The sequence below is a fragment of the Balaenoptera ricei genome, chromosome 12 (assembly GCF_028023285.1).
Source record: "Balaenoptera ricei isolate mBalRic1 chromosome 12, mBalRic1.hap2, whole genome shotgun sequence".
Classification (NCBI taxonomy): domain Eukaryota; kingdom Metazoa; phylum Chordata; class Mammalia; order Artiodactyla; family Balaenopteridae; genus Balaenoptera; species Balaenoptera ricei.
This window is the reverse complement of record NC_082650.1, coordinates 25544955-25570654: the sequence shown is the minus strand read 5'-3', so window position 1 is coordinate 25570654 and position 25700 is coordinate 25544955. Positions and strand designations below refer to the sequence as shown.

General features: G+C 38.5%; 1 protein-coding gene and 1 long non-coding RNA gene across 4 annotated transcripts in view; one reads left to right on the top strand and one right to left on the bottom strand.

Moving 5' to 3' along the window:
* The window catches only part of LOC132375880 (uncharacterized), a 29428-nt gene extending 25173 nt beyond the window's left edge, over positions 1–4255 (bottom strand). The window contains exon 1 of the long non-coding RNA XR_009506141.1: positions 4166–4255. This is a non-coding gene — a long non-coding RNA (uncharacterized LOC132375880). The remainder of the gene's footprint in view (positions 1–4165) is intronic.
* A 2912-nt stretch (positions 4256–7167) lies between these two features.
* On the top strand, positions 7168–23794 carry CCDC28A (coiled-coil domain containing 28A). Of its 3 annotated transcripts, none has more exons than XM_059941107.1 (6): positions 7168–7310; positions 9178–9377; positions 12593–12756; positions 17155–17309; positions 19062–19084; positions 23229–23794. In XM_059941107.1, exons 2-6 carry the CDS (start codon positions 9220–9222, stop codon positions 23281–23283), a joined length of 555 nt encoding a protein of 184 aa, XP_059797090.1. In that variant the 5' UTR covers positions 7168–7310; positions 9178–9219; the 3' UTR covers positions 23284–23794. The 3 variants fall into 3 exon arrangements, with proteins under 3 accessions (XP_059797090.1, XP_059797088.1, XP_059797089.1); XM_059941105.1 differs by lacking the exon at positions 23229–23794 and adding an exon at positions 21396–21643; XM_059941106.1 differs by lacking the exons at positions 7168–7310; positions 23229–23794 and adding exons at positions 7405–7507; positions 21396–21643.
* The last annotated feature ends 1906 nt before the right edge of the window (positions 23795–25700 follow it).

The following is a 25700-nucleotide window of genomic DNA, read 5'->3' as shown; positions in this document are numbered from 1 at the left end:
CGGGCCCACGTCCCAGTTCTCCTACTTGGTAGCTGCGTGACTTTGGGCAGCTATTTAACCCTTGCCCCACTTTTGTGGGATCATAACAAAATCTACCTCCTAGGGTTACTATGAGGATTAAATGGGTTAATTCATTTAAATCACTTAGAATGACTTCTGGGACAGAGCAAGAGCCAAAGAGTTACTGAGATTTCCTCAAACACGAATATTCAATGTTTTAAAACCTTTTTTCTTTCTTACTCTTTAAAATACTATTATTATAACCACCTTTTAAAAAACTGTTTTTAATTTAAAATACAGTGGTTCAGTCACATAATTAAATACACTTTTACTAGGTAACCTGAAGAGCTACCATTCATAATATTGTTTCTATGGAAAGCTTTTTTTTTTTTTTTTAATATTTATTTATTTACTTTTGGCTGCATCGGGTCTTAGTTGCGGCACACAGGCTCTTTGTTGCGGCGTGCGGGCTTCTCTCTAGTTGTGCCACGCAGGCTCCAGAGCACGTGGGTTCTATAGTTGCGGCGTGCAGGCTTAGTTGCCCCAGGCATGTGGGATCTTAGTTCCCCGACCAGCGATTGAACCCATCCTTGCATTGGAAGGTGGATTCTTAATCACTGGACCACCAGGGAAGTCCCTGGAAAGCTTATTTTAAATTCAGAAATATTTATAAATGACATTATGAAGCACATTTTATCTAGAAGATAGGGAATGCTTATATTAAAAATGCAAATGTACATAGAACTATAACATATGATTGAATTTACCAGAAAATTCTTTACTTTCTTGAAATAGGATTTATTTCATGAGCAATTCACCTATTTCTGTTGTCATAGCTGCTATGGATGAGGTACCTCTGAAAAGTATAAATCAGAAGTGACGGGGTCTAGAATCTCATTCATGGTTTGGCTTTTGCAACCAGACTCACAAGTGCTATAAAACACTGTGTTTGTATAAAATCACCACTTTAGGCTATACCATCTGCACTTGCTTGAGAGGTCAGTTTCCTGAAGATAAGTTACTCAGCTGGGGAACTCTGATCTGCATGGGTAGAGTACAAAGAACGGTAAAGTTAGACTTACAGCGAGGAAGCCGACCCTACCAAGCTACTTCCTTTTCATCTCTCCAAATAAGGAAACAGCACTGGGCCCTGCAGACCTGGGAGAGTTCTGCTTATTTTGTAATTAACGACGACAACAAAATGTTGTTGGTAAGATGGCAAGATTTAGCAAAGCAAAACATAGGATGACCAGTTAGATTTGATTTTCAGATAAACAAGTACTTTTTTAGTCCCCAGTATTGCATGGGATGTACTTATATGAATAAAGTATTCTTTATCTAGAATTCAAGTTTAACTGACCATCCTGTATTTAATCTGGTCACCTTGTTTGTTGGTAGATGAATTATTTCTAGACATATTACTGCCCCCCCACACACACATTTCCATACTTTAAAGAGATACATGTGTTTTGTAAGCAAAGTACACCAATTTGTATTTACCTTCAAAGTTTTGGAAACTGCTTGAATTAGAGAACGACCAGTAATTCTCATTTGTGTTGAAATTGTAGAAGAAATCTATAATCTCATGTAAGTACATTTTATTTCTTACTTTTGCTCAGTACAATTACAGAAATAAGCTACAGAATTGTTTAATTCATTTATGGTTATTTTTTTTCCCCCCCTCAAAAGTTAAATGCAATCTGGTCTCAAACAATTTAATATGAGATAATACTGCCACCTGGAGGCCAGAGGTAGGTATGACTAAGAATCCTTGTAATTTCTAATCTGTGAACTAGTCATCTGAGTTACGGTGACACCTGATGAAATTAATAATGCCATTCTGCTACTTGCCATCATATAAGTCTAGTTTTCTCCTGATTTATTCACTCATTTTATGAACATTTTCTAGGTTTTTATTGTATGACAGACACTATGCTAGACCTTGGGAATATAAAGCTGTGTAAGATATAGTTCCTTCCTTCAGGTAGCTAACAGACTAGTGGGAGAGACCAGCAGATTACCAGGTGTCATCCCAGGTACCCTTGCCCTTTAAGGTTAAAATGAAATTAATATAAACGTCCAATCTTCAGATGGTGGAAAATTCATGTCTCTCCCTCTTTCTAAGATTGTAGGGGAAACTGTGTCTTATAATTTTCTCGTTCACCTTGGACTCTTAGCTCCTGCTTCATCTGACATAGTTTAGTTTATGGATTACTTTACTATTCCATACATATTGCCCTTGTTCTCCAAATCTCCTAAAGATGTAGACTAGAAAACTTTTCCTTTGATTTCCATGACTAATTTACACAAAGCCTTGAGTTTGTAGAGGATTTATTTTGATGTTTGGAAGCATGGAGAACGTGTGTGTGTGTGTGTGTAATTATAGCCACACTAACAATTACAGTTGGATAACAGCCCTCATTGCTCTTCTTCTTCCCGCCATTTTGTCCCTCCGTTCCCCCTCTGCTCCCCACTTTTTTGCTAACTATGAGCAACATTTCTCAACCCACACCCTCTGCCACAGAGAACAATTTCCCCCACTTTATCATACAGAACAATTCGCCTTTGTCAACCTCATATCCCCAAACTCAGCCTCCCGTTCACCTGTACGTATCCAATTCTCATTACTGTTATTACGACACACATGGGCCATCTACCTAGAGTCTCATTCCTTTTCCTGCCCCAATGTAAAGATTGATTTCCCCATTGATAGGCATTATGGCAACTCAAAAGACAGAGTGGTAGCAGCTTAGGTTTTAAGTAACATTTCAAAATTTCTTCGTTAAATAGAGATATAAATAGTGTTATGGGAGCCATTCCTACTCTTTCCTCCCTCCCACCCTCCCTCCCTCTTCCCTCCCTCCTCCCTCCTTCCTCCTTCCTTCCTTCCCTCCATCTTGTACTGCTATTCTGTAAGCTATCCCAACAGGTATTTCTTAGCAATCTGGTGATGCTCCATGATAATACTGCTACTTAACTAAAACTCAACAAAAAGAAATAAAACTGATGGAAGGGTTGTAATGCAGTGTAGCTAATTTGCTGGTCCCGGTATACTTTGTTTTTTGGTTAAGCCTACAGTAAGCCTTCTTCCAAAGGTGGAGTGTCCCTATGACAAGAACTTAGAGAAGGGATGAATTGTCCTCCTATCTTGCTGACAGCTATCCCCTAATCCTGTTAACTACTCCTGCCCTTAAAAAGGAAGTGTGAATACGAAATTATATTAAAACATTAACTTTGTAGAATCACAAACCGAAACTATACCAAATATGAAGTTTTTTAAATAATCACCCGGGCAACAATTTCCCTAAGCTTCAGGATTAGTTCCTTCATGAGATCCCTTGGTATGAAGGCTTGGGAAACAAAACACAAATTGCCCAGCTAAAAAAAGAGCACTTGCCTGGGGATTAGTGACATCATCTGATTGGCATTTTGACTGGGCCTACATCTATGGACTTTGGGGTTTAAAGAAGAATTATGTGAAACACTTTACTTTCAGAAATAAAATCAGAGAACTTCATTCATTCATAACACATACATTTATTGAGCACCTACCTTATGTCATGCTCTATGTAATGCACAATACAATGTGCTTAAGATACAAAAATCAAATAAAAAATAATATCTGCCCTCAAGGAAATTAAAGCCTATTGAGGGAAACAGATTAATCAAAGACCATATATGTGAGAATTCTGTAAATGTCTAAGTCTGTAACTTTTCAGGTCAGTTGTTTACCCCCTTGTTTGCATTTCCAAAGCAGTCAGCAGTAAAATACTTACAATTTTAAGGATCCCTGTGTTTATTTTGGGACCCTTCACTAATGCTTAAGATGTGTATCTTAGAATAGACCAGAAATCCACACCACCACACTGACTGGCATTCTTTCAGTTCCATGAATATGGCAAGCTCATTTCTGCTTTAAGGCTTGTTTACTAGCTGTTTCCTGAGTCAGGCATGCAAAGAAGCATTGATTCTGATCTATCTTGGCCTAGGCATTCTAGTATAGGAGGAAAAGGAGATGTAGGAACCCTTGGAAATGACAGATAGGTTTCCAAGTTAAAAAATCAAAACCCAAAATCTCTTCCCTAAAAGAACCACAGGGGACAACAGGGCGTGACCCTTTTCCAGGCACTGAGGTAGAATAGCCATTTGCTTTGGGTTGAGATACCTTTCATCTCCTTTAGAGTGTAACCTCCAGGGGAAAGACATTGCCAGTTTGCAGCTCAACAGATGAAGATGTACAACAGTGGCTTCCAAACCCATTCATCACCTAAGGACGGTACAGAAAAATATTCCTGATTTAATAAAATGTAAAAAAATATTATGACACTTAGGATGCTATTGGAAATTTGAACACTGACTGCATATTTGAAAATATTAAGCAATTAGTGTTGTGTTAGGAATAATAGTGATATTATGGTAACGTTTTTTAAAGTCTTTTAGAGATCCATACTGAAATATTACGGATTCAGTGATATCTTGGATTTGCTTCAATGTAAATATTACTGGACAGGAGAAAATGTCAGGGGAGGGGTATAAGTGAAACAAGATTGGCCATGAGTCAACAGCTAGATGATGGATACTCAGGGGTTCATTATATCATTCTGTCTTCTTCGGTATATGTTTGAAACTTTCCATAAGAAATAATATTTTTGAAAATATGCTAGTCTTTTTTTTTTTTTTTTTTGGCCGTACTGTGTAGCATGTGGTATCTTCCCCGACCAGGGATCCAACCTGTGCCCCCTGCAGTGGAAGCGCAGACTCTTAACCACTGGACTGCCAGGGAAGTCCTGAAAATATGCTACATAGAGTACATTAGTGGGGGGTGAGGGGAGTGGTCTTGTTGATCACAGCTCCTAACCTGGAAATACATACTGTCTTTAGGAAGAAAGTATCTGATTAATTTACACAAGGTGTGCATTTAACAATCCAAAGCAGGGATCTCTGCAGTATAAAGGAAAATCTAGTAAGCCTCAAAGAACAAGATTTCTTTCAAGAACTCTAGATTTCAAATAAAAGTACCTCTATGACTCTATCTCATTACTGTATTATGTTGCAAATGCAAATACCACAGGGCTCAGAGGGATACTAACCGCATTGTGTCCTAGAGAAAAATAGAGATCACCTGAACTGATCTAAAGGAGGCAGCTGCTCTTGGGCTTGAACTACTGTTGCCAGTCTACAGTGCAGATCTAGTGTGGTCAGATCTTCCCATTTATTACTGGGATGCCAAATGGATGAGTTGACATCATTTTAAATTCCTTTGCTTTTAACTGTTAGTAACCAACTTGAAAAAAAAAAAAAAAAAGCCTGTGAATCACCAGTTTGCAAGTTCTGCTTATTCAGATGAGACAATTCAGGGATGAGTTAAGAGACACTGAGAAGAGATATTGAGAAGATTGCCCCCTACAGCATTGTTTGTAACGGTGAAAAATGGGAAACAACCTAAACGTCCATCACTATGGGAATTCTCAGATAGTTTGTGGCAAGCCTATTTGACAGAATACTATGTAATTAAGACAAATGAAGTCTAGCCATCTGTATCAATGTGGATAAGTCTCAAAAACATAGAACTGGGTGAGAAGTCAAGTTGTAGATCAATACACAAAATATAAAGCATTCATGTAAAACTTCAAAAGCCCGAAGTCATTCGATATATTGTTTACAAATACACAGTAATAGTGAAAGTATACGAACCTAGATTAGCAAGATGCGTATCAAATTTAAGACCGTAGTTACCCCTCAGAAGGGAAGTAGAGTGGCACTGAGAAAAGGTAGCACCCGCTTTATCTGTAATGGTATATTTCTTCATTTAAAAATATAAAATGAGGGCTTCCCTGGTGGCGCAGTGGTTGAGAATCTGCCTGCCAAAGCAGGGGACACGGGTTCGGGCCCTGGTCTGGGAGGATCCCACGTGACGCGGAGCGACTGGGCCCGTGAGCCACAACTACTGAGCCTGCGCGTCTGGAGCCTGTGCTCCGCAACAAGAGAGGCCGCGATAGTGAGAGGCCCGCGCACCGCGATGGTGGCCCCCGCTCGCCACAACTGGAGAAAGCCCTCGCACAGAAACGAAGACCCAACACAGCCAAAAATAAAGAAATAAATAATTAATTTAAAAAATATATATATAAAATGATAAAACGTAACATCCGTTAATTCTGGATAGTGGGTGCATGAATGTTTACTGTTTTTCTTTTTAAAACATTTCAGAATTTCAAAAAATGGAGGGGGGTGGCGGTAGAACATCCCATATTAGAAACCAGGATAATTGCATTCGTTTGTGCTCTGTCTCTCGGGCATTGATACGACCTCTAGATACGGTTTCCTTATTAGCAAACGAAGGAGAAGTACGTGGTGCTTTCTAGTCTCTTCAATCTAAAGGTCTATGAACCTAAAATCTCCCACCCCCAACGGGGAAGGCTATCCAGATGAGGGAATAAAACATGGATTCTCCCCTCATTTAGGAGAGTTCGATCTCTCTCAATCCTCAACTCCTTCTCCAGAGGGAGTAAAGGTAGGGAGGAACTGTCTTGGCGACAGAGAGACGCAGCATTTCTGAGTGTCAGCTTCCTCATTTCTAAAAGGAGGTTCTAACACCTAATTCATAGATTGCAGTGAGGTTTAGAGATGACGTCTGTCAAGTGCCTGAACAGTAGCTACTTATAGCAACAGTAATAGCATTTCATTCAGGGGCTCAGCCTCGGGGTTGCTAAACAGAATCACGTTTTTTTACGCTGCCTTACAAGCCAACGTTGGTTTACCTTGCGAAGTCCAGGCGAGGCATTGGAAACAATCCGGAACAGTTGCTATGGCGACACTCTGGTTCCGCCTCCACGCTTGCTCGAACAGCATGCTGGGAATTGTAGTGCGTGGGGGATGACACTCACGGAGGGGGCGGGACAGCTTCCGGAAAAGGTACTACATTTCCGGTTCTTGCCACCGCCTCCCCTCCTTACCCTCCCAGCTTCTGGGCCACTGAGCCCCAAATAAAAGCCCACCTCTGGATCCTCCTTTCCATGCCCGTCGAACTTACAGTGAATGCAGGACAGGGGAAGCAATGCGGTGCCAGGGCCGGAGACGGGGAGCCGCACAGGTGGAACAGGAAGAGGCGAGGCTCCCGGCCAGTAAGCGGAGGCTCCGCCTCCTTACGTCACTTCCGTAAACAAAGGGCATTGTGGAGGCGAGAGGTCCGGGATGTGACCCCGGCTCAAGCTGCAGCTGTAGCATAGGCGGCTGCAGCTGCGGCGGTGGCTTCAGAGGCCCCGGGGTCCTTGCAGGTTGTGGAAGAGGACCCCGATCCCCTTCTGCCTCAGGTATGAAGTGGAAGCAAAGGCACCCCCGCAATGTCCCCCTGTAGGCCCCTCCCACCACCGGTTCTGGCCGCTACCGGATTCTGGGCGGGGAAGGTTCTCCGTGAAGGCTGATTAGAGAAGGGCAATGAGGTGAAGTCAAGAGGAATTTCTAGTGGTCCTGCTTGGAGGCTGTGGGTTCCTGGCTCTCAAACTAATGTGTGAGTTGGACTACGAGCTGTAGTCTATGAAGGTCTTCTCTGAATGGTTCCTTGCTGCTTGGTATACAAGAAGGGTTTCGGTGCTCTTGTAGTAGTGATGTTATCTAACCAAAAAAGCATAATTTTCGAGCCCTGGCCCCTCAGAACATCTTATCAATAGTTTAGACCACTGTTGGTTTATTTGCATTGTTTCCTGGGTTTTTTTTTTTTTATTCTTGTGTCACCAACTGCGTATAAGCATAATTAAATTCGAAAACCAGTGTGTTTATGTGTATCATAAATTTATACAGATCCTTGCCTCTTTGGAGAACTGATATCCCATCTTCTCTATTCAGTTATTTTTTAAACATTTAATTTGTGTTGCATGCTGAAACAACCCCGAAATGTCTGTTCTGTTACTTAAAATGCTTCTTAAAGGAAAAATTGTTAGCCAAGATTTAAGCGGATTTGCGTTCGTTATCTGGGATTAGAGACTGGGCAATAGAGCCTTTCCTTTACAGCCTTTGGTCCTTTGGAGGTTTAGCTCCAGTTATGATTGTCTAGAGTCAGCCTGAGCCAACTGAGCTCAATGGTTTAAATAACAGTGCTAGTAACATGGAGTCCAGACAGTAGCCAAAAAAATCTATTTTCATTAAAATTCTCAAATAATTACTTGAGGAGTGACATCAGTAGATTTGAGTCTTTTTGAATGTTCATAGAATGATTAAATTCAACACAACATACAATAAAAGGCCTAACGGTCCTAGTGCACTTTACAGTCTGATGAGAAGAACAGCCATATAAATTTCTCATCTTATGATACATGAAACAATATAATTAGGAAGAATTTAATATTATGCATAAATAAAAAGGAAATGTGGAAGGATATTTTTAGATGGGTGGCTGTTAGAGAAATAAAGCTGGTTAATACACAAAGGGAAAGTACTGGATAAATAGAAGGTTTTACACATATTCTCTATGGAAGGACTGACTGTAACTTCATAGTGTAACTTTTTTGACATTGACAAAACTAAACATATATAATAAAGTTTCATGTTTCCTTGGAAATAGGTAGAGAAAGTAAATTTAAAATTATGATGGAACAAGTTTAATTTTACAGAACTTCATTTGATGAAGGAACTAGAATCAGTATTAACTCTAGGCAGCAACTGAATTTCTACTTGGTAGTTGAAATAAGGTTTCTAGTTGCTAATTAAAATGCAGGTACCCATGTCAATTATATATCTGTTTGTATCTAGGTGGTTTTTCAAAGAATACGTTTTAGAAGGGAGACCTAAGGGGCACATAAAGCTTGAGTCAGGCTGGATGATTTGTTTAGTGTTTATATGTTGTTCCCCTTCTATAAGAATGTAGGGAACATTGAGGGCAGGGACTTTGTCTTGTTCAGTACTGTCTCTCCAATGCCCCAAATAGTGCCTGACATGTAGAAGAGAGTAAGTTTTTGTGGGATGAATTAATAAACAGTGAAAAAATTTTTTGTCTAACAGGCAGTTTTGGTTAGGGCTTCTGTGTACATAATACAGTAAACTAAGCTTAAGAATCCTTGTTCTAACTTTCTTTAATGACCTCTGAAATTCTTGATCCTCTTTCAGCCCATGAAGTGGGTCTTTGAAGCCCTTTCATTTTGGCATATTATAGCATATGTGTATAATTTTGCTGTATTTCCTTAGGTCATAAGAAGCTGGCCTTGGTGCAGTAAGGAACTTAAAACAATGGAGGAGCGCAAAGTGAAGAGGAGGAGTCCTAAGTCTTTTAGTGCCCACTCTACTCAGGTTGTTAATGCCAAAAAAAATGCCATTCCAGTTAGTAAAAGCACGGGGTTTTCAAATCCTGCATCACAGTCAACTTCACAGCGACCAAAGTTAAAAAGGTGAATTCTTTTCTTTCACATTATCACAGCAAAATGCTATTAAAGTAAATACTAAATCCACTAATTCTTATAACATTTTTTTCCTCTTGGTTTGACTTTTGAGGCACATATTATATGTGATTTAGAAAAAAATTTTTTGAAGGTTACAGTGTATAGAGATTAGAAAATGCAGAATGAATGATTGGCTTTAAGCCTCTTACTTTGTCTCATATTAAAATATACAGAGCAGGGACTTCCCTGGTGGCACAGTGGTTAAGACTCTGTGCTCCCAACGGGTGTGATCCCTGGTCCGGGAACTAGATCCCACGTGCATGCCGCAACTAAGAGTTCGCATGCCACAACTAAGGATCCAGTGAGCCTCAACTAAGGAGCCCACCCGCCATAACTAAGGAGCCTGTATACCGCAAGTAAGGAGCCCTCGAGCCACAACTAAGACCCAACGCAACCAAATAAATAAACAAATATTAAAAAAAAAAATACAGAGCAAGAAAACTTGCAGACAAAGTTGATGAGCTAGCCAGAAATGGAAAAGACATATCTGGTTGTTGTTTTTTTTAAGCTGAGTGTTTGTGCTTTGGTAGTTTTATTTTTTTTAAAAGAATGAGCTCACTGTTTTAGTAGAAATGATTTGTATTTATTGTAAATATTTAAACGCAGGAAAAATTCAAAGAAGAAACAGAAGAATACTAAAATCCTACCACCTAGAAGTAATCATTATTAATATTTAGTGAACATATTAATATTTGCCTTAAGGCTTTAAAGGAAACGGGGGACAAGTTTAAATGTTACCTATTATTGCTGCATATATGAGTATTTTGTAGGGTTAGATATTTGGAAAGCAGGATAATATCTTAAGAGAAAAAGCATTTCATAATCTCAATCCTCTAGATAATTATGATTAAATAAGCTTCTAACTGCAAGCTTATCATGAGAGTCAGTTAAGGAAGTAATGCTTGTAGCATTTTGTAGCCACTGGATTAACACAAAAGACAAGATTGCTGGTGATGATCTCACACTGTCCTTGAGGAAACAAAAGGGACATAGCCAGAGACCCTTGGAAAAGAACATTCCAATAAGGAGTTTAATTTAGAATCAGATTTTGAATATGGTTATGGTTGATGGGGAAAGAAAGCCAAGAGATTTGAAAGGGAATCACTCCTTTTTCCAAATTTTTGCATCAGTTTATTTGTATCTCATTGTCATTTTCTACCTTGTACTTTTATTTCTCTCCCCTCTTCTAGAATGTGGGCTTCCTGAGGGCTGGGTCTTGTGTGCCAGACAGTATTTAGAGTGGGGCTTTGCACATAGTATAATTTCAGTGAGTGCTTTTTAATTGAATTATTTTAACATAAAGTGAGACAGTGTGACATGATCAGAAACACCAAAGTAAGAAGAAACAGATTTTTATTTTCCTTTTTGAGAAGGTTGTTAAGTGATGAACTGATGCAAAACACTTACTTGGATAAAGCTTCCAATTTGAAAGAAAAAAAGATTTGCTATACTGAAACCTTATAGTCTATAGTAGTTTATGTCAGATTTTAATGTGAATATGGATCTCCTGGGAATGTTTTTAAAATGTAGATCCTGAATCAGTTAGTTCGGGATGGGGCTTCAGCTAAGCATTTCTGATAAGCTCACAGGTAATACTGATGGTACAGGTCTTGGACAGCACTTTGAGTAGCAAGATACTAGATAGTGATAGTAAATCTAATATCACGTGTGTAAAATTACAAATCTCTCTTTGTGAAGAACTGTTAGTGACCTAGCGTCAACGGCCTATGTGTTCTAAGTTGATTTCTTTTCACGGGAATTAATTAGTCTTGCCACCTTTGCCCGCACACTCAGAGCCCCCCAGTACACCCTATTCGTCTTACCCACATTGTGGCGAGTGCACTTGTGGGGAAGAGGTCTTCATGCTACGTTACGTAGAAATTAACTGAGTCCTGAATATATGTGTTACGTCAGGATCTATAGCACGTGTCAGGGTTATAAAAGTAACACACAACTCCGTCTCCCATTTTTGCCTGGTTCACTCCTAGTCTTTAAGCCTTCACTCACATATCACCTTTAGGACGTTTTCTTTGCTGCCCTTAGGTTGAGTAGACTGTTCTTTCTCTCTGCTCCCGTATCACAGTATTATAGCACCATCACTCCAGAGTTTGAGAGCCTGGCATATGCTAGACGTGTGTAATGAGAACTAGCCTAGTCCAGGGGTTCGGAAAGGGCCTTCCTGAGCAAATCACATTTAAACTGAGACTTGAAGGATGTGTGGGAGGTAGCCTGGCAAGGATGGCAGTGAGGGGAAGGGGGCTAACGTGGGCAGAGGATTAGCTGCAAGGAGACGAGAGAAGGGATTTCTAGGAAGCAAAAGAGATTCAGAATGTCTAGAGCATTGACATACAAGAGAGGATAGAATTTCTTCAGGTTATCGGACTACTGAAAGGTTTGCATTAAGTAAATTATATGACTTGACTTTACTGACTTGACTTTTAAAAAATTGACTTGGCTGCTCTGTGGGCTCAGAGACAGCACGTAGAGACCGGGAGACCAGCTGGGAAGCTGCTGGAGTAGCTGGGTCGGGTATAGGACAGTGGCAGTGGAGGAGGAGAGATTAGAGACAGCTCGATGGGTGTGACCAGTAGGACTTCATGACTGCACGTGGGGGCCTTAGGAAGCTGGAGGAGTCAAGGATAACAGGTTCTAGCGCTCCATCACGTGTTGGTTGTGAATTTCTGTCTGTCTTTCTCCTTAGACTGGGCGTGCTTCAGTGCAGTCACTGACGTCCTGCACGCGTTCATATACTCAGTGTCTGGCACCGTGTCAGCTGCAGTGTAGGGGCCCCATAGCCACTTGTTGGACAGCCCATAGTTCGGGGAACAGCTAGGATAAAGTTAGATGGGAAAGCAGAATATGTTTACGGAGAAGTGAAATATGAAACACAGGCTAGTAAAAGTTTTTTTTGCAGTCCAAAGAATTACCATAGAGTAAAAGTACATTACTCAAACTCTTTATATACCTTAGTAGTTATAGTTTATACATTTGTTTGAGATTTCATAGCCTGTCCTTTTGGTTTCTGCCTTGAAATGGCTGCTTTTATTTAGTATTGATTTTATTCGGATGTCTTGTTTTTCCCTTAATCTAGAACAGCCTGAAAAAATATCTCTTTTTAAAGGTAATTATAGGCAATTAATTTTTTTATTGCACCCTTTTTACAGAGTGATGAAAGAAAAGACCAAACCTCAGGGTGGAGAAGGCAAAGGCGCTCAGTCAAGCCCGATCCAGCACTCCTTCCTCACCGATGTCTCTGATGTCCAGGAGATGGAGAGGGGGCTCCTCAGCCTTTTGAATGACTTCCACTCTGGAAAACTCCAAGCATTCGGTAATCCATAGATGTTTCTCTCTACTCTTTTTCTTCTCAAGATGTTTGCATCATATTTTCTGCATATATTTTGCAGTTCCTTTTTGAAGTGTCATTTTCTTTTATTTAAAAAAAACAAAACAAAACAACAGTCCAGAGGCATAAAACGCAATCATCCTAGATTTCATTTGTCGTGGGATATAATTTGTCTTGTAAGATTTCAGGAAAAAAGTTTTTTAAAAAGGGAGGGTTAGTTGAATTGTTAAAGTAGGATTGCTGTTGACTGACTAAGTATCTTGAAAGTGTAACAAACAAAAGGGACATTCTCTGTCAACTGAAATACTTTAGATTTAGTGTTTCAGTTTTAGAAAGACTCAAGATCATTTTTCTTTACCCTTTCAAGCCTAAACTTGTTTCTTGCTCACAATACCTGACTTTCGAATATTAAAGAATCTGGCTTGATGAAGATGTAAGAACAGTTAACTGATCGTCCCAATAAAACTCTGAGTAGGTATTTTTGTATGCGAGTTCACAAAGTGTATGGTCAGATTTTTCATGTTCAGCTTCCAACTCACTTTATAAGCTTTTTCTGATTATAAAAATTATTTCCCTGCCTTTTTAAAAAGCAATCTAAAAATTGTTGAGTGCACACATATGGAATCTCACACAAAAGCATAAATGTCATCAACATAAATATTTTGTTTTTAAGTGCTGTCTTTCCCCTCCCCAGCTCTTTTACTTGGCTTCCCTACCCCTTCCCTTACGCCCTCTGCTGCCTCTGCCTCCCCCCAGCCCCAACCAGTTAACTGTGTGACACACACACACACACACACACACACAGATTTTTCTTTTCATTGTTTTCTACAAGTAGTGTCTTATATACACTTTTCGGTGTCTTGCTTTGCTCACTAAACAATACCTGATGAAAATCTCTCTGAGTCACCTGGTATAGCTCTAATTCATTCTTTTTTTTAATGGCTACATAATTTTCAAGTTGTGAATATACGCTGGTTTATTCAGCCATTTCTCTGTTGAAGGGCATTTACTTCGTCTCCAGTTTGGAGCCGCTAAACTCAATGGTGTAGTGAACATCATTTTACATATATCCTTATGTGGCTGTTTTGATATCTTTGGGATGGATTCCCATGAGTGGGATTACTGGGTCAAAGCATAGAGGTAATTTTAATTTTATTTTATTTTATTTTTTTATTTTTTAAAAATTTTCTTTATTTATTTTTGGCTGTGTTGGGTCTTCGTTTCTGTACGAGGGCTTTCTCTAGTTGCGGCGAGCGGGGGCCACTCTTCATCGCGGTGTGCGGGCCTCTCACTATCGCGGCCTCTCTTGTTGCGGAGCACAGGCTCCAGACGCGCAGGCTCAGCAGTTGTGGCTCACAGGACCAGTTGCTCCGCGGCATGTGGGATCTTCCCAGACCAGGGCTCAAACCCGTTTACCCCTGCATTGGTAGGCAGATTCTCAACCACTGCGCCACCAGGGAAGCCCAATTTTAATTTTAATAAAAGTATCCAGATTGCTTTTCAAAAAAGCTATTGCACTTTTAGTTTTCATTAACAATTTATGAAACAACTCTTTTCCCTGAATTCCCACCAGCTAATAGGTATTACCAGCCTTTTCATTTTTGCCAGCCTGTTGCTGTAAAGGGTTTTTTTTATTACTGTTGAATTTGAATAGCCATGAATGTTTGTTAAGCGGTTGGATTGCTCTTTTTTAGGACCTTTACCCAGTTTTTTATTTGGTTATTTATCCTTTTGTTGTTAATTACTAAGAGGCCTTTGCATATTTTAGGTACTAACCCTCTGACCTATTTTGTTTTTATTTTTTTAAGCAACATTAGTGTGTCTGTGGATTTTATGGTATACATCGCCTTGTAAAAGTTTTAAATTTTTGTATACTCAAATATGTCTATCTTTTCTTATAGTTTCTGGGTTTCCAGTCATGGTTATACTATTATTTGAAAAGAAGACATTAAAAACACGTTATTTATTTCACAAAGATGTTTTATGACATCCCTTCCTCCTTGCTTTACTCCATCCTGGTAAGGTGGCATCTTTAGAATACTTTCACTTCCCTCTCCCCTCTCTTCTCTCCCACCCTTGAGATATAATCTCTGGATCACTTTTACTTCTTCACTTTTCTCCCCAACACCCTTCCTGCCCTAACTTTTAAGTGACTTTGTATTCTTGGATTGAAGTCTCTGTTATTCGATGGTTTGCTGTATATAAGCATTGCAGATGAGAAGTTGATTGCCAGTTGGATTCTTTCATTTATTTATTTATTTATTTTTTTAATTTTATTTATTTTTGGCTGCGTCGGGTCTTAGTTGCAGCACGCGGCATCTTCTATTGCAGCACAGGGGCTCTTCGTTGTGGTGCACGGACTTCTCACTAGTTCTGGCATGAGGGCTTTCTCTCTCTAGTTGTGGCACACAGGCTCCAGGGCACGTGGGCTCTGTAGTTGGGGCGTGCGGGTTCCTGAGGGCATGGGCTCTGTAGTTTTGCAGCACGCAGGCTCTCTAGTTGAGGCATGCAAGCTCAGTAGCTGTGGCGTGTGGGCTTAGCAGCCCCGTGACATGTGGGATCTTAGTTCCCTGACCAGGGATCGAACCCGCATCCCCTGCATTGTAAGGTGGAGTCTTTTTTTTTTTTTAAACATCTTTATTGGAGTATAATTGCTTTACAATGGTGTGTTAGTTTCTGCTTTATAACAAAATGAATCAGTTATACATATACATATGTCCCCATAACTCTTCCCTCTTGCATCTCCCTCCCTCCCACCCTCCCTATCCCACCCCTCTAGGTGGTCACAAAGCACCGAGCTGATCTCCCTGTGCTATGCGGCTGCTTCCCACTAGCTATCTATTTTACATTTGGTAGTGTATATATGTCCATGCCACTCTCTCACCCTGTCACATCTTACCCCTCCCCCTCCCCATATCCTCAAGTCCATTCTCTAGTAGGTCTGTGTCTTTATTCCCGTCTTGTGTAAGGCGGAGTCTTTACCACTGGACCACCAGGGAAGTCCCTGGATTCTTTCTTACCAAGTAATTTTTTTCAGTCTCAATGCTTGAAAGATTTTCTCCTTTATCTTTAAAGTTTAAGCATTTACCAGAATATGCTTAGGACCGTATCATCCCTGCCTGGAAATCAGTGAGCCCTTCATATCTGCCAACTCATCTTTCATCTCAAGGAACATTTTTTTCTATTGGTCATTTATTTCTCCTCCATCTGTTCCTTTTTATCCTTTTGGAGATTCTGTTGTTCTCATGTTAGGTCACCTGGGTCCATCCCCTGAATCTTTTCTCTTGTTCCTTGTGATTTCTACCTCTTTATATTTTTACTCTATATTGTTTTCCTCTGTCTATATAATATATGTACATCTTTATATGTATACACACACACACATACATATATATCTCTTGAGGTAGTTCTTCCACTTGACCTTCCAGGTTGCTAACTGTTGAAAAACATCATTAAAATAGAGGAAATATGAGATATTTTACTATGAAGAAAGGATGATTTTGAAAGAGCTGTAACTAGCTTTAAAATTATTAGTAGTCCTTAACATAATGTAATATAGTCAATTTATGAAGATGTTATAAAGCTGGCTAGAGGAAAAAATAGTATAATTTACATTAATTCATATTTATTCAAGATACATACTTTACCTTTAGCTGAGCTATATTATACCTTTGAGAAAAATCAAAGGTTTTGGGAGGGGAAAATGATAGTGTCAAGAATTTGCAGAGGCTGTACTGAAACTGAATGAAAATATGTAATATTTCATGTATATACATCAGTTGCTCTGGGCAGATAATGCTACCTCAGAGGAGTCTAGTCAATAAACAACGCAAGACCTATCCTTTAGCAATAAGTTGTCTTCCTCTACTGTGTATACATTGTGGTTCTCATGCTTCATTACATTCTTGACACTTTATAAATATTTTCACTTATATTTCTTAAAGGAGGAGTACATGGTTGGTTGGCAGAATGATTCATGGTTGAAGTCCTTATAGGACTCTTAGTTTCACTCAGATCATTATAAAATGTTGGGTTACTCAGTTTTAATGGCAGTTGTCAACTAGGATGTGAATAGATGGTGTTAACACCTCTATATATGATATTACTATTGAAAAAATTTTTTTTACCTAAAGGGTTCTTTCATTCTTAAAATTTTTTTTCTATATCATTTTTTAATGCCCATGATTATTTTTTAGATTGTTGTTGTTTTCCTGGTTGGAGATTTGATTTATAATTTTACACAGAAAATATGCAGTCATTAATGTAATTTACAAAAGAAAGAAAACCAATTTCTTTTAAGCACCTTGACTTTAGAAGTTTCTCCTCAAGACAGTTAGTTTGACCTATCCTAATCTTTATTAATATTCTGGAATGTTCCCCCAGGAAATGAATGTTCCATTGAACAGATGGAACATGTTCGGGGAATGCAGGAGAAATTAGCTCGCTTGAATTTGGAGCTCTATGGGGAGTTAGAGGAACTTCCTGAGGATAAGAGAAAAGCAGCCAGTGACGCCAATCTGGATAGGCTTCTGTCTGATGTGAGTACAGTCCTCTTTCTTTACTCTTTTCTTAATCAAAATTTTTATTGAGATAAAATTCACCATTTTAACCATTTTAAAGTATAAATTCAGTGATTTTTAGTATATTCACAATGTTGTGCAGACATCACCACATGTAATTTCAGAACATTTTCATCACTCCAAAAAGAAATCCTCTATCTCTCAGTGCTCCCCTCCCCCTATCCCCCAGCAACCACCAATCTATTTTCAGTCTCTATAGATCTGCCTATTCTGGACATTTCATATAAATGAGAATCATAAAATATGTGGCTTTTTATGTCTGGATTCTTTCACTTAGTGTAATGTTTTCAAGTTTTATCCATGTTGGACTTTATACTCTTTTTTGAAAGCAGTATATCCAAAGGATATATTGGGATCCAGTATATCCTTGTATTTACATCTAAGCATATTTTCTGGGATATTGGCAAATCTAAAAGGAAAATATTTGCTTCTGTACATATAAAAGATCTTAAGATATAGAAGATAGTAGGTCAAAAGATCCTGGTATGATTAATACATTTTGCCTTATTTACTCAGGTGGTAGTTACTTACACTATGTTTGGTGTTTATGGTTATTTAGTAGGTTGCCATGTGTATTTGCTTGCAAGGGTTGCCGTAACAAAGTACCACAGACTGGGTGGCTTAAGCAACAGAAATTAATTTTCTCACAATTCTGGAGGCTGAGAGCTGGAGACCAAGGCGTCAGCAGAGTTGGTTTCTTCTGAGGTCTCTCTCCTTGGCTTGTTGAAGACCATCTTCATGTTCACATGGCATTCTTCCTCTCTGTGTGGGTCCCTATGTCCAAATTTCCTCTTTTTGTAAGGAAAATAGTCATACTGGATTAGGGCCCATCTTAATGACTTCATTTTAACTTAATTCCTTCTTTTAAGAACGTGTCTCCAAATATAGTCACGTTATGAAGTATTAAGGGTTAGGACTAAAACATGAATTTTGGGAGGATACAATTCAACCAGTAACACCATATAGGATTCTTATATACTGAAAAGTGTTAATTAAATTTGCCTCTTTAAATCTTTTTTGGAACAAAAATAAATAAAAATTGAATTCAACATACTTTAGTTTCAGATTCCATATTTACCAGTAACAGAAATGGTTAATTTCTATTGCTGAATTGTGAGTGAAATTGTATGCCCATAGTTTAAAAATTTCAAACCTATACTTTTAATTGTGATTGTGGTACGTTGAAAACTGAATTTGAAACCAGAAAGCCTTTGTTTAGTCCAGGGTCTACATAGAGCTGTATAACTTTGGGCAATTTAATGTTTTTGTAACTCAGATTTTTCTCTCTGTGAAATAGGGGTGGTTAATTCTACCTCATACTAAAAACTGAATATCACATAAAATCGTTTTTGTAATTCATAAAGTTCTTAAAGATCTTGATCATTAAAATGGCAGCTTTTTAAAAAAAGTCTGTTATTAGAGATGATTATAATTAAGCATGGTTTTAAGAATCCTTATAAAACTTCAGTTTTTGTCATATGGTTTTGATTCTCTTATATTCTTATTTCATAAATACTAAAGCTACTTTATTATTATTTTGCATAAGTGAATTTCCCAGTCTGGAAATTTTTAGAAAGTTTTTTCTATAATACTTTTTTGTTTAAAGAAAGCTTAAATGTGAAATAATGTCTTTAATAATGTATAGTTAACAATTATCTATGATAGTTATCTTATAAAAATAAAAATTAAATTTGTTACTTTGTGTTACAGCTAGAAGAATTGAATTCTTCCATGTATCCTTTGCTTAACATCAACAGTGAAAAGTTCACAGATTATAATTTTTGGTGAATAGTCCCAATCAAGTGAAGAAACCTACTGCTATTTACTGGGGCCATCTTTCTTTCCCTTTAGTTTCTAAATGGAATTTCCCAGTTGTTTTGTATGCTGAAATTTTGTTTTTCTATGGTTTGTGCTTTGCTTTGTATGGTTTCTGGGTTTTTAAGACAAAATTTTAAAATGTTTTAATCAAGAGAATTAAGAATTAGGGTAGTTGCCATATACATTATTTTGAATCTTAGATTCTTAAGCTAAATGGAAGTGGGATAGCAGACATAATACAGTACTCTAAATTTAGTATTAGAACTAGAATATTTTAGATGCATTAAAAAAGTGTATTATAGGATTAACTTAAAGGAAATCACAAAGGCACATGTAAAATATTCATGTTTTGACATTTCAATTTAGAGCAATTATTTCAAGAAATTTTTAAAATGTATTTTTGAACATACTGATAGGCACAATGTGAGATATATAAGAACAAAAAAAAAAATGATCCTGCCTGTAAAATAATTTTAGTGGTAAGACATCTCTTTGAACCAAATAATGAGATACTGGAAAGGATACTGGTTGTAGAGTTAAGAGATTTGATTTTCAAAATTTGGTTCCACGTTTTGCTAATGTAAATTTGGGTAGATTGTTTAACATTTCAGAGTATTGTCTTTAATATGGGGTAACTACTACATGTAATCATGTGTATATGAAAATTTGCAAACTATATAGAATATATATTTTTAAAAAATCACTCTTATTGCAATAACATATACTGTTACTAACTGCTGAATTGTGCAGTAAAAACAATGAAGAAATAGGAAGATATATACAAATCCAGTAATAGTAATTAATATCTCACCTTTATTGAATACCTGCTATTTGCCAAGCATTATATGAAGTGTTTTACACGCATTATCTCATTTGGTCCTACTCTTGGAAGTCGGTGGTGTTATACTCCCCATTTTACAGATGAAGAAAACACAGTTTTGAGCAGCCACATAAACTGTAGGAGATATTAATGTAAGATACCACTGCCAAGAAAGAGTTTAATATGGGGGTAAGATAGGAGTTAATTAGGAGGCTTTTCTTAGGAGTAGTTCCTGGTTCTTTTTTTTCTTTATATTTGTTTTACGTTATATTCTATGCTTTATATTCTCTCTCTGCTTATGACACATAACTCCTCTCCTCTTATCTGAGCTTCTGTTAAACATTTAGACTCATTTGTCTCCCGCTTTCCTCACTTCAGCCCCCACGGTTCAGCAGGCCGTGGTGGTAGACTGCAAGCACATGGCCTTTGGATTGCTTGGTCTCAGGTCTTGGTAAGCAGCTATGTAACCTTGAGCAAAGCCTAGCAACCCTAGTTTCCTCATCTGTAATAAATGTTCTTTCCGTGTTCATACTTTCTGCTCCTAATTTTCCTCTCTGTCATCAGTGCCCCTATTATTTTTATTTTTTAAACATCTTTATTGGAGTGTAATTGCTTTACAATGTTGTGTTAGTTTCTGCTGTATAACAAAGTGAATCAGCTATACGTATACATGTATCCCCATATCTCCTCCCTTTTGTGCCTAGGTGGTCACACAGCACGAGCTGAGCTCCCTGTGCTATGCGGCTGCTTCCCACTAGCTATCTATTTTACATTTGGTAGTGTATATATGTCCATGCCACTCTCTCACTTCGTCCCAGCTTACCCTTCCCCCTCCCCGTGTCCTCAAGTCCATTCTCTACCTCTGCGTCTTTATTCCTCTCCTGCCCCTAGGCTCATCAGAACCATTTTTTTTTAGACTCCATATATATGTGTTAGCATACGGTATTTGTTTTTCTCTTTCTGATTTACTTCACTCTGTATGACAGACTCTAGGTCCGTCCACCTCACTACAAATAACTCAATTTCATTTCTTTTTATGGCTGAGTAGTATTCCATTGTATATATATGCCACATCTTCTTTATCCATTCGTCTGTCGATGGACACTTAGGTTGCTTCCATGTCCTGACTATTGTAAATAGTGCTGCAGTGAACATTGTGGTACATGTCTCTTTTTGAATTATGGTTTTCTCAAGTGCCCCCTATTATTTTAATCTTCAAGATTGTTTAAAAATCTCTTCTATGACTATAGCAGACATTGCTAATCAGTCATGGCACTATCTGCCATTTAGCCTGGACAGCGACATGAAATTATTTGCTGTCTCTTAATTACAGTTAGTTGTCAGGTGTTATCAGTTCTGTTTTGTATTCTTCCTTCATTCTCTACCCTCATCACCTGATTCCACAGCCTTTCAAATTTCTGTTCTCTAGAAACTCTAGAGCTGCACTGTCCAATATGGCAGCCACTAGCCAAGTAACTACTGAGCACATGAAGTGTTGGCAACATGGATTGACATGTGCTTTAAGTAAAACGTGCACACCTGATTTCAAAGATTTAGAATGAAAAGATGTAAACTATCTCAATATTTTTATGATTACATGTTGAAATGATAATTTCCTGATTATGAGTATAAATAAAATATATTTTAAAAACTATGTCTGTGGCTTACATTATATTTCTATTGGACAGTACTGCTGTAGACTTTAGACATTGCCACTGAGTTATTCTTCCTAAAACATCACTTTCATCTTGCCATTCTTGTTTCTTACCAAGTTTTTTACTATGTCAGATTTTTAAAAGGTTCTCAGTAATTTGATCACGGCATATTCATCCTGTTATAGTTTTCATTATTTTTCATTCCCACCAAGTTGGCTTTCTGGATGCCCAAGTTCATGCTCGCCTTAATGCCTTTGTTCAGGTTGTACTTTCTATCTAGAGTTGCTCTGGCCTCCCCCTTCTCCTTATCAAATAACACTTGAGCTGACCCCTTCCATAAAGCATTTCGTTTGTACCCCAAACTAGCATTCTGCGTTATTTCATTATCTGTTGATATGTGTTAAATCTCATCCTTCCAATTGAACAAGAATATCTCTGACGGCACAGCTTATGTCTGTACATTTTTGCAAACGTCTGCTGTACACGTATTGCTAGCATTTAGTTGTCCTCAATATATCCAGATCATTGTTTGAATTGAGTCTTGAAAAACAGGTGGCAAGTGGATCATATAGATCAAAGAGGAAAATGAAAGGCAGTGATGAGAAGGGAATGGAATAAACTATGCAGGAATTTTATCCTATTTCCAGTTTTCTTGAAGAATAATTCAGAGGATTATAGGAAAGGTTTTAGAGCTATGATGATTTTATTTTATTCTCTTGGACTTTCACAAAGAAATTATTTTCCCAAGGAAATGAAGTGGTGGTGTCGTTTCAAGTGAATTTTGTTAATCCAGTAAGTTTTCATATTTGCCTCTAATCAGTTTCTTACCATGAAAATGATTCTTGCTGCATTAAAATAATTCTGTGCTCTATTAGAACCTGGAACATAGTCTTTTTTTTTTAAGCCCTATTTTTTATTTTTATTTTTATTTTTTCTTTTTTTGGCTGCATTGGGTCTTTGTTGCTGCACGTGGGCTTTCTCTAGTTGCGGCGAGCAGGGGCTACTCTTCATTGTGGTGCACGGCCTTCTCATTATGGTGGCTTCTCTTGTCGCGGAGCACGGGCTCTAGGTGCGCGGGCTTAAGTAGTTGCAGCACACAGGCTCAGTAGTTGAGGAGCACGGGCTCTAGGCGTGCGGGCTTCAGTAGTTGCGGTGCGTGGGCTCAGTAGTTGTGGAGCACGGGCTCTAGGCGTGCGAGCTTCAGTAGTTGTGGCTTGCGGGCTCTAGAGAGCAGGCTCAGTTGCTCCATGGCATGTGGGATCTTCCCGGGCCAGAGATTGAACCTGTGTCCCCTGCATTGGCAGGCAGACTTTTAATCACGGCGCCACCAGGGAAGTCCTGGAACATAGTCTTGAATCAGTGATTTGTTTTTAAATCTTCAAATTCTAGACATAGTAAAATTACTTTGCTCCATTTAAAGACTGTCTTACCACATCCAAGTTTCTCAATAGCAGCATAGGCACTTTCCCTTTAAACATACTTCTTTTTTTAATACCTCTGTCTCTTAGCTCTTGAATGTAATTTCCAGAAATTTAAAAGAAGTACTCATTAGAGAATGAAAATCTTCTTAACTGATGAATCCAGACAGAAACTCCATTTGGCAGATGCACAAGATGTTCCAAATACTTCTGCCGGCTAAAATGAAATGCAGTCGCTTTCTCGTGGTTTGAAGAAAAGCATCATTCTTTACTCTTCTAGCTGAATCCAGTAGCGGAATCATCTTCCACAATAAGGAATTAATTAAAGTGCAAGTGCAGTGACTGCTTTCACATGCTGCTTTCAGTGAACTCGACTTGCTATAATTCACCATAACTGGAGGCCTCGGCCTTGTGGAAGGCGTAATCAGGAAATGTGATACAGAGCTTTTGCTGCTATGCTTTATATTGTTGCCTTACGGGTTATACTTGAAATGCACTGTGCTAAATGTTGTTGATGATGGGGCTGAAGGATTTATCCTTCCTGAGCTCACCAAACTTATTCCACTGTTGATCATAAGTTGATGATGCCCAGGCTTTTCGTGGGAGCCCAGCTTCAGTTTACGTTAGACAATCAGTACACACGCCCGGTGTGTTTTCCAGTGGCCAGTGACAACAAAATGTTAAATGAGTATTTGTGAAATTTGCTATTTTTAGTAAAGTGATTGTTTTAAATTAGTCTCTCTGTCTGTTTTGGAGAAACCTGTAGTCTTCAATCTGGGAATACAAGGGCTCAGCTCTCAAAGGTAAACTGTGTTTAGAAAATTGAGGTTCTGTAACTTTCTTGCAAATCTTGCACCTTATGCACATTTAAATATTGGCATAATGAAAAGAGCATGGTCTTTGACCTTACTTAGACCTTGATTTGAATCCGCATTCTGCCCATTAGCTTTGGGTTCATGTGTGTTTACTCAGTTTCTATTTTAATTTTTGTTTTTAATCTAGAAAATGAGGTTAATGACCAGCTTGTAGTGGTTGTTATGAAGAAGTAAAAAAGTACGTATAAGATGCTTAGCACAATAGCTGACACCAGTAATGTTCAGCAAACAGTAGCTGAACATTAACATTAGTTTTTAAATAGCTTTATTGAAATAATTCATATGCCATAGACTTGACCTTTTCTAAAGTATATAATTCAGCGGTTTATAGTAGATTCACCGAGTTGTGCATCCATCATCATAATTTAATTCTAGAACATTTTCATCACCTCAGAAAGAAACTCATTAGCAGTCACTCCCTATCTCCCGAACCCCTCAGCCCTTGGCAACAGTAATCTATTTTCTGTTTCTACGGATTTGCCAATTTTGAACATTTTCTGTCAATGGAATCATACAATACATGGCTTTTGTAACTGGCTTCTTTTACTTAGTATAATGTTTTCAAGGTTTCAAGGTTCATCCATGTTGTAGCATGTTATCAATACTTCTTTTCCTGGCCGAATCACATTCCATTGTATGGATATACGACATTTTGTTTATCCATTTATAGGTCACTTGCCTTCACCTTTTAGAGTAGGTCCGTGCTTCTTCCTCCTTGTTTCCAGGCCACAGAAACAAGCACCTAATGGGAGATGGGGAGGGTGGGGACCCGTTGAACAATATTTTTTAAAAGTCTCAACTTCAGTAGTTTTTGGCATTCTGTGTTCCAAGAGTTTTGATCAGTTTATCTAATCAGTCTTTTTAATACCCCTTTTAAAACTGAGAAAATCACCAGAACATTAAATGTAACCTTCAAAACTGCTTTGTTGGATTGAGCAAATAGGGATTCCAAGGGAAAAAGCATTCTAGGGTCTGACAGAGCAAAAGGAAACTTTGCCAATTGACGTGTTTTTCTTGGATGGGTCCTGAGATAAAGCAAAAGCTGTTTCCTGTGGCTTAGTGACAGAGCAGCAGATTGACCTTGTTTATTCAGCTGGTTCATTTGTCCTTTGTGTCAGTGAACCCCATGTGGGTCCCAGGTAACAAATTTTTAGTTTATCTAATTTATATCCTTTCACACAACTAAAACATGTTAAAGGCAACAGGGGGAAAAAATTAGGTGCTTGGATCAGAATAAAATTTATTGTTTATTATACAGATGTTGCATATTTATTGTAGAAATTTTTTTAATTGATTTTTTAAAAGTACTACTAGAGCAGGGGCTTCCCTGGTGGCGCAGTGGTTGAGAATCCGCCTGCCGATGCAGGGCACACGGGTTCGAGCCCTGGTCTGGGAGGATCCCACATGCCGCGGAGCAGCTGGGCCCGTGGGCCACAACTGCTGAGCCTGCGCGTCTGGAGCCTATGCTCCGCAACAAGAGAGGCCACGATGGTGAGAGGCCCGCGCACCGCGATGAAGAGCGGCCTCCGCTTGCCACAACTGGAGAAAGCCCTCGCACAGAAACGAAGACCCAGCACAGCCAAAAATAAATAAATAAATAAACATTAAACAAACAAACAAACAAAAAGTACTACCAGAGCAAACCACTTAACATTTGTTTACATACTTCCAGACTTCTTAGACAAACGTTTATTTACAAAAATTAGGTAGTACTATTCATATGCTTTTCTAACCTGCTTTTCATGTTGTGAACATCTTTCCTT

Bases quoted from the DNA above. Each gene is read 5' to 3' on its own strand.
- CCDC28A (XM_059941105.1), top strand. From the start codon at position 9,220: ATGGAGGAGCGCAAAGTGAAGAGGAGGAGTCCTAAGTCTTTTAGTGCC. The intron at 9,378-12,592 runs GTGAATTCTTTT...CCCTTTTTACAG, and splicing joins CAGCGACCAAAGTTAAAAAG to AGTGATGAAAGAAAAGACCA. The intron at 12,757-17,154 runs GTAATCCATAGA...ATGTTCCCCCAG, and splicing joins TGGAAAACTCCAAGCATTCG to GAAATGAATGTTCCATTGAA.